Source organism: Apteryx mantelli, chromosome 10 (genome assembly GCF_036417845.1).
Source record: "Apteryx mantelli isolate bAptMan1 chromosome 10, bAptMan1.hap1, whole genome shotgun sequence".
Taxonomy (NCBI): Eukaryota; Metazoa; Chordata; class Aves; order Apterygiformes; family Apterygidae; genus Apteryx; species Apteryx mantelli.
This window is the reverse complement of record NC_089987.1, coordinates 12618439-12632313: the sequence shown is the minus strand read 5'-3', so window position 1 is coordinate 12632313 and position 13875 is coordinate 12618439. Positions and strand designations below refer to the sequence as shown.

At 33.9% G+C, this 13875-nt stretch overlaps 1 protein-coding gene across 2 annotated transcripts in view; it reads right to left on the bottom strand.

Annotated features, from left to right (window-relative positions):
* The window catches only part of CEP89 (centrosomal protein 89), a 41082-nt gene that overhangs the window by 16200 nt on the left and 11007 nt on the right, over nucleotides 1-13875 (bottom strand). For both annotated transcript variants that reach the window (XM_013941111.2, XM_013941112.2), the window contains exons 8-17: nucleotides 13049-13267; nucleotides 12436-12578; nucleotides 12014-12064; nucleotides 10200-10283; nucleotides 9080-9183; nucleotides 7248-7363; nucleotides 6281-6461; nucleotides 5178-5345; nucleotides 4326-4467; nucleotides 2104-2193 (exon numbers count right to left, since the gene is read on the bottom strand). In XM_013941111.2, the coding sequence (XP_013796565.2) occupies nucleotides 2104-2193; nucleotides 4326-4467; nucleotides 5178-5345; nucleotides 6281-6461; nucleotides 7248-7363; nucleotides 9080-9183; nucleotides 10200-10283; nucleotides 12014-12064; nucleotides 12436-12578; nucleotides 13049-13267 (1298 nt within the window). The remainder of the gene's footprint in view (nucleotides 1-2103; nucleotides 2194-4325; nucleotides 4468-5177; nucleotides 5346-6280; nucleotides 6462-7247; nucleotides 7364-9079; nucleotides 9184-10199; nucleotides 10284-12013; nucleotides 12065-12435; nucleotides 12579-13048; nucleotides 13268-13875) is intronic.

Genomic DNA, 13875 nt, shown 5'->3' with positions numbered 1-13875 from the left:
ACTTAATTCACACTGCGTGTGTAATTATTCTTCATTTTATGTAACTCATTTCTCCATCCCTGATAGTAGTCACAGACCTACTACATTGCAGAAAAGAATTTAAGTATTTAAGAATACAAACCGCTATCTTGCCAAAGGATCTGTTCTTTAAATTTAGATATGAATGAGGATGAAAAATGGCTAAAACAATTTTTATAGCTGTATTGGTATAACTTGAGAAACGCTAAGACTTTTATGTTAGTGTTTCATGTACTTTGGTATTTTGTGAAGGGCTCCTTACAAATTCTGAACATCTTTCAGCTTACTGCTCTCTGCCTCTACAACTTGGTTTTTCTTTGTCGCTAATTCCAGCAATGTGTTGATCTGTTCAAAGAATGGGCAGAGGGAGCGTGTATCTTATCACAGTGGTGCACATCTGTGTCATTTGATGTGGGAACAGCTGTGTAGGTCTCAATGGGAAAAGCGCAATATGTAGAGATCTTTGCTTTAGGATAAACTGATTGCAAAAACTTGACTTAAAACATTTGTTGAAAGTAATATGTATATATTACTTTCTATATATAGAAACCAATTACCAGATACCTTCCTTCCTCCTTTGAGTTGTGCAGTAAAAGCAACTTAATGATGTATTAACTGTCACAGCCTCTGAATGCTTAATTACTTGTAGTTCAGTCTTTCAAAGCTATGGTAACTTTGTGCAACTGATGCGGCTCTGACTGTTTTCTGTGACAAAGGATAGAACTCTACAAAGCAAACACTAGTCAGCATTGATATGTATGTGCAACTCAGCAGAAAATTAGTGTGGTTTGAAAGCTCATTCACACACACCAAGTCATCTAGGTGCTGGGGCATTTGTAATTTGTTCAGTGTTAGGCTGTAATTTGGCTGGGTTGTCTTTGGTAACAAAACTGACTTCACGTGTTTGTCTCCGTGCTGCAGCTACCACATCCCTGGTTATATTGACACAATATTACAGGGCTATATTGTGAGCTGAATGAAGGAACCAATCTCAATGAAAAACAAACTCAGTGAAAGAAAAAGGGAATGTTTCTTTTGAAGTATTTCTCTTTCAACTAATGTAGTTTTTTGTAAAGATATGCTGTGAATTAGAGAATAAACAAATGGTATGGCTCAAGAAAACGTACTGCCTATTTAGCAATTGCTTGTCAGATGCCATGATACAAGTATTAGATAAGCGAAGAGCATTGGGCAATTAGGTCAACCACCAAAGGTAGTTCCCAAATACTTTACGAAGAAATCTGCAAAATTCAGTTGTGTGTTATATAAAAAAAATATACGCCCTTTTATCGCATTCCCAAGAACTAGTTCTTGACATAAAAGGGGCATCTGCACAGGGAAAAATAGAGAAATATTTATTCCTATATCCAGACCTAATTCTTTTTGGAACTTGTTTCTCTCTGAAAGAAGAAATGAGATTACTTTGAAGTACCACACCTCTTGCTCTGCTGAATATACATATGGGACAGAGAGAGGGTCTAAATTATGCAGTATAAAGATGCCTTGCAGACTTCTATTCCAACCCTTCCTAAATACTATCTTCAGTATAATTTTGTCACTTTATTGATTGCTGACTGTGAATGAAAGTATGTAATCAGCTATTACAGCACAAAATTCAACAGTGATTAAAATAAAAATATTGATGAGTATTTCCCAAAATGTTAGCAGCATAGTCTCTCAATTATTAATTTTTCATTCTAGCAAAATGCATTTCCTGAAACTTTCTATATGTGAGTAAGACTATAAGACAACGTATGTACCTCACATAAAAATGTCCAATGCAGTCTGATACACACAACCAGTCCAGGGCTCAGAATACGTGCTAGTATGGGAAAGTAGTAAATTAGCCCACACTAAATACGATCTTGCTTTTTCATTGCAGTTATTTTTGTGTTCCTCAAAGATAACAGAAGGGTTGCTTCCGTTAGATGAATCTATATACTGACACGGACAACTTTGAGGGGAAACTAATTTTGCTCTATTGTTGATTTGTTAACAGATAAAACCTTGACACAGATTATTGATTTGTCTAATTCAAGCATAAGTAGTGTTTTATATAATACTTAACTTAGAAATACTGCTTACCTTAACTTTTTCTTCTAACCTTCCTAAGCGCAGACTGCCTTCTACTATTTTGTTGAGAACACCATGATTCTCATTTTCCAAACACTTGGCCTGCAAACATACAGTATACATAGCTAAATGCAATCATTACTTTAGGGCAGACAAAATACATACATGGAGGAAGACAAAGCAATTCTGTTTTGAGCTCCAATAGTCTTTAGAACCAAGATAGAGAAAGAATCCTGAAAATTATTCTTATAATGACTATTTAATAATTTATCAACAGACTGTGAATGCTAACTGGCCAACAAAATCATACCTTAAAGCAGCTTCATTTTGAAAGGATCATAGCTACTGATGTTGTAATCCAAGCAAATCTGTATAATTTTCTACAGATGTGTATTTGGGGACTCCATCTGTATCACTGAGACTCATCCTTCCAGGACTGCATTAGTAATCTTCTCTCAAAAGAGCCCTTGAAATTAGCAGGTGTTCATGACAGAAATTTGACATGTGGCTTACAAAATGCTGCTGCCTTATATAACTGTTTCCATCACTTCATAAGCACTACACTGTCTCTCAGATTTAAAAAGAAAACCAAACAAAGACTGTGTAGGCTGTAAACAATGAAGTAATTTTAAAACTGTAAGAGGTTTAAATTCTGAGGTTTAAATTCACCAACAGCATTCAAGAAAGAACGAACCAGCTTTTAGAATCAGCAATGCCTGACTACCGTGAACTACCCTATCACTCCTGTCTACTCCAGAGACGTATCTCCTTCCACGGAAAATCAAAATTAAATTAGCATCACTGATGTCTTTAATCACGGTACTGAGTCAGTAACATTTTGATATACTGTGTGGCAGCTGAATCATACAATACAGTAAAAGAATAATTTTGACAGCTGCTAAGTCTGCATTACAGTTCATCACTGTACTACTATCAAAACTGTTTTAAAGTATTCTGTTGCTCCTATGTTTCACTCTTACTGGATTTATCAGTAGGTTATCATTGTTCCTGCAAACAGTAAACTTAACAATATCCATATATTTTTGTGAGTATATGGTTATTACAAGGTTTTGTGTGTTTTTTTTTTTTTAATACTCATTAAATAAGAATATAAGTTAGCCCTTAGTGCTGTACCCTTTCTGCTCTCCTGGTTTTCCTGGATTAAATCTGCATAAAATGAATTTCAACTCTTCAATGTGCTCTTTCAGAAATTCAGCTACTGAATTAAAAAGGAGTAAGGCTAAGGTAATAGCAATAGTTGAACTGAGTAAATACACCTAAGATTACTGCCTTTTGAGGTGGGGGAGTGATAACATTTTTACATGTCAAGCTCAGTACTGACTCTTAATGATCATTAGGGTCTGTTTCTAGTAATCAAGTTCTTTGTATTTTCTAGGTCTTCCTATTAGGCAACCTTAACTGATTATCTGACTACAAGATACCTACAGAAGTCTAACTTTCTGCTTAGGTAGGTTTTAAATTCAGTGATCAAAATTAGGGACAGGTGGTTCTGGTTCAACTCTAGTAGGTATATAGGGGAAATTGGATATACAAAGGTTTTATTGACACTAAAACATTTCAGTGGAAAAGTCTGTCTCTCAGAGTTATTCCTGCTATTAGCCAAGATACAGTGAATTAGTAAAAAGCAAGGTTTGTGCACCATTTAATATCTAGACCATAAAATGGAGGAACCTCAAGTATGGGTGAATGATCTTTTCTCCATCTTGGGACTGATAGGGATTTAAAATGATTGCACAAGAGAAATTGTGAGTATCCAGGAAACAGAACTGTTTTGGCCAGATGAAGCCTATAGAGTTCAAAATGGCCAGCTTCTGCTCAATCTTGAGAAAAGCTGGAAACTTTGGTGATTATACAGTTGGGAGGGATTAATCTCAGGGAAAATATTTCACTCTAGAAACTGCTTTTTTTCCCCTCCACTGATGACAGAGTACCTAAGGTAACTAACTTTTGCTTGGATATCTCACTTTGGATGTCTACAACTGGGTGGGACAAACCATCCTAAATAATACATAAGATCAAAAATGCAATTCAGTAGCATCTATGGACTCAAGTCTGGCAGAATTCTGCTAGGTAATTTCAGTACATGGAGACTGATAACATTTCAAAAGATAAGCATCCAGATAAGGAGACCATTAAAATACAGATCAGAAGGAAACCTGGTGAATGGTTTGGGAATGAAAATGCAGCCACATTAATTATTTAAAGGTAATTACCAAAAATATAAGATGGTCACGTTCCTGAGCTATCTTCTCCACCAAACCAATAAGGTCTGTTAGATAGTGATGGGCTGCAACTTCTTTTTCTATTGCTTCTTCCAACTGTTGTTTCAAAAAACCTATTTTCTTCTTTAGTCGCCTACAAAATTAATATAAAAAGGAAAATCTTCAGAATTAATAATTGTATTAAAAGAGCTTGCATTATGTGTGCAAATCAACTTGCGCAAGTCTCAAATATTTAAATATTGTCATATAATATACTGTCAAATAAAATATACTGTCAAAAATGTATTGGTTCAAAGTATTTGTAAACCTGAAAGTATCACTGCCCATAACTGGGCTTTTTTTGACTGTTTTTTCTTTATGTTCTGTGAATAACAACAGTAACAATGATTCATAAGAACAATTTGTGCAATAGTTACAAGCTCAGATTTCTTAAATACTGTAACAATAATACTGTTTTTAGTTTTCAAAATACTTTGGGTCTACCTCTGAATCACTCGGGTGCATGAGAAGGTCTGCAAGTGCTGGAATGCCATTTTTCAGGTCAGTATGCAAAAGATTAATTACTATACTTAATTACTATCATTACAGCTATAGTCTCAATTTGCCTTTGAAGACAGAGAAGGGTGTATGAATATATAGCAAATTTAGCAAAGTTACTTAACAACCAGGGCTGTTAGATATAACAAAGATGTGTTTAAGGAAATGCAGTTACTCTGCAAAAGGCAGAAATTGCACACTGTGGGATGTGAGACAATACTTTTACAGATATTTTTGCTATATTATTTTTAGAAATATAAGTATTGAGACAGTGAGATATTAAAATGAAATGGAAAAGAGATAAACCTGTTTGTCTTTTGTTTCATTTCCAGCTCAGTTTCCAGAATCTGATTGTCAGCCATGAAGTTATTTTTCTCTAAAAGCAGTTTCTTGTTTTGACCTTGCAACGATGCTATCTTTTCTATTAGATCTTCCATCTCACAACGCTTTTTCTCCCGTTCCTGTTGTAAATGACTGCAACATACCAACAGTGTAGAACAGATGTCAAATATATATCTATTTCACTAAAAAGACAAGCTTGGGTAAGATGCTCATGTGAAGATATGAGGGAAAAAAAGTCGGTAATTTTTAAGGTTTGGTGGTGTCAAAAAGAGGTATCACAATACGATCACACAACAAATGGTGAAGGAAGCATAATACAAACAAAATTATTCAAATAACTCATTTGACTACATTCTGAATAGAATTTAATTCTAAAGATATTCTATGTAGTCCAAATGTACTCCCTTCCTATTTTTTTTTTTTCCAAAGAAATCATTAGCAATGCCAAAAAAGAACATCTGAGAATTTTTCAGGAAGGTATCGTACCAAGAAACAAGCAACTTCTGCTATCCTGGAGTTGAGAGCAAGTAAATTTATTGAATGTTTTTAAAAACCTTTACAGAATATACTGCCTGACAGCACTTAGTATCTTTCTTTCGATATTGTGAAGACTGGAGAAACTCAGTATTTTTACTTTAAAATTGCAGGATCCTTCAGACATTTTCCCAAAGATGGGAGCAAAAGAATGAGACCTTTTTAGATGCATCAAAAGATGTGCGTCAGTGTTGCCAGAGATAATTAGTTTTAATAAAAATGATATTTTTAATGCCTCCTCTTTTAGGTTTTAAAGAGCTATATATAGCAGTATGTAATCTATGGTAGAAACAATTCTACAGACATCTCTAGAGGTGGGATTTCTTTCTATAATTTTAACTGTTTATAAAAGCAAGATAACATTTTCTGAAGTATTTCTTTATCTTTCTTTGTACTTTGCCAATTATCTTCATAAATAAAAATCACTAGGAAAAGTTTGCAGTCACTTCCTATCTACAGAGCAATGTGTACACGTGTGAGGATCTGAATGTTTTGCAGAATTATGCCTCTATAGATCATATGCAGACTCATACCTTTTTAAATCATTTACCAAAGCAAAGTGCTCCTCTGCTGCTACTTTGCTATCCAGTTTGGCTTTCAGATCTTCACAAGTAGAATGCAAAGCTTCCAACTGCTTCTGGTACTCTGCTATTTCTTCGTCTTGACTCTGTTTCTTGTCTTCTAAGATTATCATCTGCTTAGTCAATTTTGAAACTTTTTTGGGGGGGGAAAAAAAAAAAACAGGCACAGTATGACTAATTCAATTATCTAGTAAAATTCCAGCTAAACCAGTAAGATATTATTTCATAGTTGCTCATAGTGTTATGTAACAGTTGATTTGTCAGTTTAAATTTTGTATTTTAACAGCTTAGATTCTGCCATCAAGCAATTTGCTCAAGTGATATAAGAGTAACTAGTTTAAAAAAAAAAAAGTAAAATAAATCTTTGTCAAGAAATGATCTTCTCTTGTTATTGTTTTGAATTCAAGCTGTACTCAGTAAATACAAACCTCTGATAAAACAGCAACAGATAATGGATTACATATTTGACAGATGCATGTAATTTTAAGCAATATCAGATTATAAGGGAGTAAAATTAAATGCTATTACCTATCATTAACTATAAGCAATACACAGTGATTACAAAGCAGAAAATGAAAAAAAGCCCTTCAAATTCTAAATTAAACACTTAAATAAGCAAATACTACTTCACAAATACTAACTTTAAAGTACTCTTAATAATAAACTTAAATACATTTATTTTTATAATTTAACAGTTTTGGTTACTTTTTCTAGAAGAAAAAAGTCAAAACGGAGTATGCTATATAGTGTCAATAAGTGATACTGACACTCGTTGTTAATATCAGTTGATATCCAGAGTTTGATTTCATAATAGTGTTAGTTGTACTCAGTGGTGCTTTGTAAGCGTATATCCAGATGCAAAAACCCTGCAGTACCACCTCTGACGTAGTTCAAGTGACTAGCAACTCAAGCACCTTACCTTCTTGAACATGTTGTTTGTGACTATCTTTTGCTTTAGCTTGCTGAATTTCAAGTTGCTCCATTAACAGTCTGTTTTCTTCCAAGACTAACTTGGCCTGAGTTTGCAGCTGGTGCCTGCAATGATGATTGGTTTATAAATAAACCATCACTCAAATAGGAACTTATGTCCCAAGAAAAAACACAACCGATCTCTAACAGTCTAAATTTAAAAACATATTTGAAACTCTCATTTAAAAAAAACAAACAAAAGCCCTCATTGAAAACAACGTGTGAACCCATGGTAAGCTCATTAGAGAATGAACCCACAAACCTCACTGTAAATATCTATTTGAAATAATGTTTTAGTCTTTTGACTAACTAAAGTAAGAACACCATAGGAAAGAGGGAAAGTTACCTAACTCACTTTACCAGATGACTTAGAGGCAGCTATGTAACTAGGCACCTGAACTGTATTATAATTTTCAAAACGTGATGAATTTTTGCATAGGATTTGGATCTATTTGGCTTTCATATCCAGAAAAATACTGCCAGTGTTTTATGGGCCTGTAAAAAGAGACTTTTAAACAGAACTCTCTTGAGCAAAGAACTTATTGCTTTATAATTAGTATTAACTCTGCTTTCAAAGAAGCCAATACCAGTCTTTTTGATAATAATGAAAGCTTAAGAAACTATTTGCTGTTCTAATGATAGCTAGAAAAGCTGAGAAATGTTATCCAGAATGCAAGTATAAATACAGTTTCCTTGAAAACCTCTGCAGACAGGAGCTGTTAAGTTTAACTAACCTATTTCATTTACTGTGAAATTTTCTGCAATAGGCATAGGAGAGGGAACAAATGCGCATCAGCCACTTACAAATCAATAAAAATTTAAGTTAGAGGTTAATGTTGTTTAACCACTTGAGACTGCATCTTCTCATCTGAATGGATAAACACGAAGTGAAAACTGAGTTTCAATATCCACTCATTATTCATGACAGGAAGGTCAGGGCTGATATAAGATGCTGAACATTACAAACTGAAAGAAATATAATTTAATTTTTCTCAAGCAAAAATATCTAGCCTGAAGTTAAGGTTGAAAAATGGATCATGATTTTTACTGGACAAGTCTCTGAAGTATAACACTTTTAATCAAAGAACAAAGTATATTTTCCACATGAAACTGCAATTTTCAAATGGATATATAACTGAGATCATATTTCATCAATAGGGTTAAGCATAAGGAATGTCTCCCACCCTGCATCCTAGTGTACCACAGAACTATACTGCTTTTTTTTGTGGTGGTGATGGTGTTTTACAGCTCTTCTTCTAAGGGCTCATAATCATCTTGTGATAAACCAGTACAACCAGTCTCTTACACATCTCAGTTCCCAACTGATGAATGCTTGACAAAGGTAAATTGTTATTAATCCTCATATGTATTTTATATTATTTAATTTCATTAGGTTTTCATTGTTTTAATTCTTAAGCCTATCAAATTATTCTAATGTCATATTCCTATACCATTTTGTATTAGCATAAAATTTATGTCACTGGCACACTCCTAACAAACAGTAGTAGAAGTATAAAAGCTAAATACATAACCTGCAAAGTTTTGGACAGAATTACAGGGACTTCAGGTGCAAAACTGCACTTTCAGAATTTTACCTGTACTCCAAAATTATTTCAGGCATTGCAAATTGTCATTCTTTCAACAAGACAAAATCCTGACCCTATTAACTCTTCAGAAAAGTTTAACTGACTTAAAGGGAACAGAATTTTTCCTTAATATCTGTAGTCTTAAAAGTTTGCATACAACAAAAAATAACTAATCATTTTTTCGTTAATGACTTGCCATTCTGTAGCGGTAATAAAGCTATTTTTATTTAATTGCTCATGCAGGTCTTCATTCTCCTTCACCAATTCTTTAACACATGCTTTAAAGTTCTTCATATCCTCCTGGAAGACAAAGGAATCCACATAAAAATCTTTAAAGGTAAATAATTTGTTTTAACTTTTTTATCAACAAAACTTTTATAAATATGCCTGCCTGGTTGCCTTTCTAATTCTCATGCAACAGTGTATTGTCTCACTACTCATCTTTAATTCAGACATGCATACTTAACTCCTAAATTGCTTCATTAATGTAGTAATATTTGGTTGAAAATACTATAGGTATTTGAACTGTGTTATATTTTTGCTAAGTGTCATTTGAATTAAGCAAGTTATAGATCCCTAAAATATGGATTCAAGAAATTCAGGAAACTCAATTCAAGAAATTACCAGATGATACTATACATTTTCAGTATGAAATATGATTTAATATGCTAGGACAATACAGAGGATTTACAGTAATAAAACCCTTGGTACTTTCTGCTTATTTTATGGCTAAATTTTTCCAAGTAAATAAAATACTTTGAAAAGATAGAGCAATTCTGCTCTGAAGCTCATGTAGTTCCTCAAATTTGGTCATGTGTGGGCATAAATGAGAACAGCAACCTTTGTTCACTGTGTTGACTCTCAAGAAACTGATGACCATTTTCAGATTGAGTGGCAAAAGTACTTATAAAGAACAAGAAGAAATGGTTGTTATTACTTAATTAGAAATAAATATTTTCATATCACAAAAATCTACAGGCCTGTAACTGGAAGAGCAGTTATACAGGGATGCTGCATCCTTATTATGAGTGATAACAGTAAATTCTTTCTACCACTGACTCTGTTACGTTTACTCTGTTCTGCTATGAGAGCACAATTCTTGTACATTTTAGTGTTGTGCTCGCTTGTACATCTGAGCAGGATGACAAAAACAACCAAACAAGTTAAGACAGCTCAGTTAAGCATATATGCAAAAGCAAAACAAAGTCAGTTCTACTTGTAGGCACAAAACAGCTCTGACCAAATCCCTTTAAGAAATTTCAACAGATTTATTTCTGCTTTATTGTAAAAGTACATGTTTTTAAATGGTAACTTGCCTCATGTGCAAGATTTAAATCATCCTTTTCTCTTATCCTGTCTTCATATGCCAACAGGAGAGGTGACAAATACTTCATATCCAACTGAAAAAAAGATACATGTCAATCCATATAAATCAATTACAAACAATAATAATGTCAATATTTCAGATGTTGTCTTCTGCTATATATTGCTAGTTTTACAAGCTATTAAGGGCTTTCAATTGCTATTAACTTCAAGTATAGATGAAGGTGAAATCACTAGCTCAGGACCTCCTTAAAACATAGGATAATTTCAGTAGACTCACACAATTCAAAATATCATTACTTTCAAAGAGGCCCAAAAGTGCTTAGTATGTTCTAGGAGATCATTTAGTACTACACAGGCTCAATCTAGAAACCAAATTCTCCTCTCATGGGAAATGCATACTGAAGAAAATCTACATCTAAAAAGGAATTGGCTAATATAATCTGCCATTTCAACCTGAAAAAGATCATCCTTACATGCTGCAGATCCTTTATCATTCTGCCTGGGGAGGAGATGCATGATATGGAGGTATGATTCATTTTCATGGATATCAACTAAATTAATCATCCTTCACTTAAATTACTTATGCTCTTGATACATAAATTCCCCTTTTTTGTCTGTGCAAGTACTCAGATCACCTAAAATACTTATGCAAAATTATGCTGCAGAAGCACTTAAGAGCACTGTTTCAGGAACAAGCACTGGAAAGGAGGAAGATGGAATTTACACTTACAAGTTTCACTAAAAAGCAGCTATTATTTATCAGTGTATGTAACACAGCAGAATGTGGATGCTAATGAAAATGAAACCAAACTAAAACATGACAGTGAATGCAGTTAATAATAATCAAACGTAGCCAAGATGAATTAGTAAGTGGGAAAGGAATTTTTACACTCTCAAGAGTCAGGAACTTAAGGTATTTCATGCTGCAGGTAGCATATTCAACAAGTTTTCTTTGGGAGTTTCCAAAGAAACTTCCAAATATTCATTATAATTCACCCTCCTTAATTCATGAGATCTGATATTATCATATACAAAGTTTCTGTAGCTGTAGTCAGTCTCGTTTCCTAGATTTAAACTCAGGTGTCTGTCCAGGTCACCATGGAGAACTGGGACCCTGAACCTGTAATGATGAGATTCCACATTCTCATTTTACTACCTATTTCAGTACTTAATTATCATTACATTGGTACATTTTTCTTAACATTAAACCTACATATTTAAAACAAAGCAAATAAACATGTATGCAAGTCTTGGATATTATAGCTAGCAAGATGGAGCAAAGAGAGGACTTTCCTATTTCTGTATGGTTTTAAAAGTCTGACTAACAATAGGGAAGGAAAATTTAAGATCGGGTTAGCACATGAAGGAGAAGTTGCTCCACATGTTACAAAGGCATTCCATTTCACAGACTGTAATATAATATAAATAGTAATGATATAAAATTAACAGTTAAGCAATAGACCTTGAAACAAATTATATGCCAGGCAATATTAAAAGTGAAGATTCTCAGTGTACCTATACTTCTACTTACTTCATATTTAACTGTTCAGACTTGGTCACTGTATGCAGCCTGTGACTTGCCATAAACTCAAATTTGAGCTGCACACATTCATTGTAAAGTTTTGCCCTGCATCTTATCTTATCACAGAACAACCGTAAATGCTTACCATATTTTATCCAGGTGTGATATTTCAGAGTAACTAAATAAGATCCTGTAAATCTTGATATTTTGGTTTCTGTAAAGAAATTTGCTTCTTTACTTATAAAGGAATCAAAACATAAGTGAAAATAGTATTTTACTTACCAGCCATGGGGGTGGTGGTCCTTTCATGGGTAAACTTTTTAGCTTTAGATGCTATAAGAGATTTTTTTTTTTTAAAGAAATTGAAATTATTTTCCACTTTTGAAGCACCAAACACTGCCCACTGCAGAAGTGGGCAACTCACAGCTATTACCCCAATCAAGCTTATGTTTCTAATTACATGTTGTGTATGCAACACACAAGCTCACAAAGTCAACAAAACTAAAATTTCAGCATCTTACTAATACAGGAAAAAGCCTATTTTAATGCAACTTTAAGTTAAATGCTTCTTTTGAATTTCAGAAAAAGTCTAAAATATTTGCAGACTTTGGGGTAAATCCAGAGAAAACAATCTTAAACTCAAAGGTGAATGAAAGGACATGGGACATTTCAGCACAAACTGCCTTTATAATCAACATTCTCACCTCTTCTTGGGACAATGGCCTGAATTTTGTTTGATAGCGGCTTAGCTCTACATTCAAACGATGGACAGTCATTTTCAAAGCATCATTCTCATCTACCAGTTCTTGTGCTTGCTGTCTTAAAGAAAGCAATTCTGCAGCCTCCTCTAATAAAAAAAAAATTTCAACAAGAGCAAGCTCAATCAAAACCTCAAGAAACATTAACATTAATTTGTTAATTTTAAGGAAAAAAAAAATTCTCAATAAGCTAGAATCACAGAAAGAGAACGTCTCTCAAAATACTGTAATGGAATAAATGCATAGAAAATAACTAATACAAAAAAAAAAATCATTGAATTCTGAAACAAACAACCAAGTAACAACCAAGTAAGTAATGGCAGCTCTATCTCATGTGTCATGAAATAACTTTTCTTTCAGGATCATATAAGTTTTCTTTGATAAAATTTCTACAAATGTAGAAAATATTTACTCTTCAAAAATGCCTTCTGCATAGTTACCCACTCAAATCAATGAGGTGGAAACCTACTACTACAGGAATAGTTTGTCAGAGATTAAAAAAATAAAACAAAGCTTCACAAGAGCTTATCTGGAAAGAAGAATGTTTCTCCCACCTTACCTTCTCTGTGTGATCTCTCTGAAGCTTCTTTAAGTCTTCTGTTTTCTTTTTCTAGTCTCTTCAGTTTTAACTTCAGTTCTTCCATTTGCTGTTTTGTTTCCTCAAATTTTTCAGCTATAGCCTGGTATGCATTTTTTAGAGACCAATTTTCTTGTTTTAGTTCTCTGAACTTCTCTTTTGTCATAGCCTCCCATGCTTGCTTCGACCGAATAGATATATCTGTAGATGCCACAACACAATGAGTTTAGATGGTACTCAGATGAATACAGCAATATTTTCAGCAAATTATAATGCCTTTTTTTTTTTTTTTTTTTTAATATTAGCAGTCTGCATGAGTGAGACCATGCAGGCTATAAATCAACTCATGTTTCCCAGAAGATCAAGGCCAGAGGGAATGAAAAGTGTGGACTTGGGAGGGAAGCTTCCAGAAGAGGAGCGGCTGCAAGTTTCCATCTTCTCAAACACTGAAGACCTTCCTTCCTTAAAGAGCAAAGAAAGCATCAGCACACTTCCCTCTCCCTCGCATGGGTGACTGGAGAGGTGAGACAGGAATACCCACTGCAGTAACCAAACTGTATGCACCTGCATGGACTGGTCAGTCCTGCCCCCTTTTATTTTAATCACCTATGCAATTAATGCCTTGCCCTCCTCCCCACTGAGTAGGGTTCAAGTGAAGCCCTGTGAAGCTTGAATACAAATTACTTAATTTTTGTGAGGACTGTTAAGTTTAAGATCACCTGCAAAATCATGGATATGCTGTTGCATCAGTAATACTGGATAAAAATTTCAAATTTTTGTTTTCACCTGTATGGGCTTGACAGCTTACC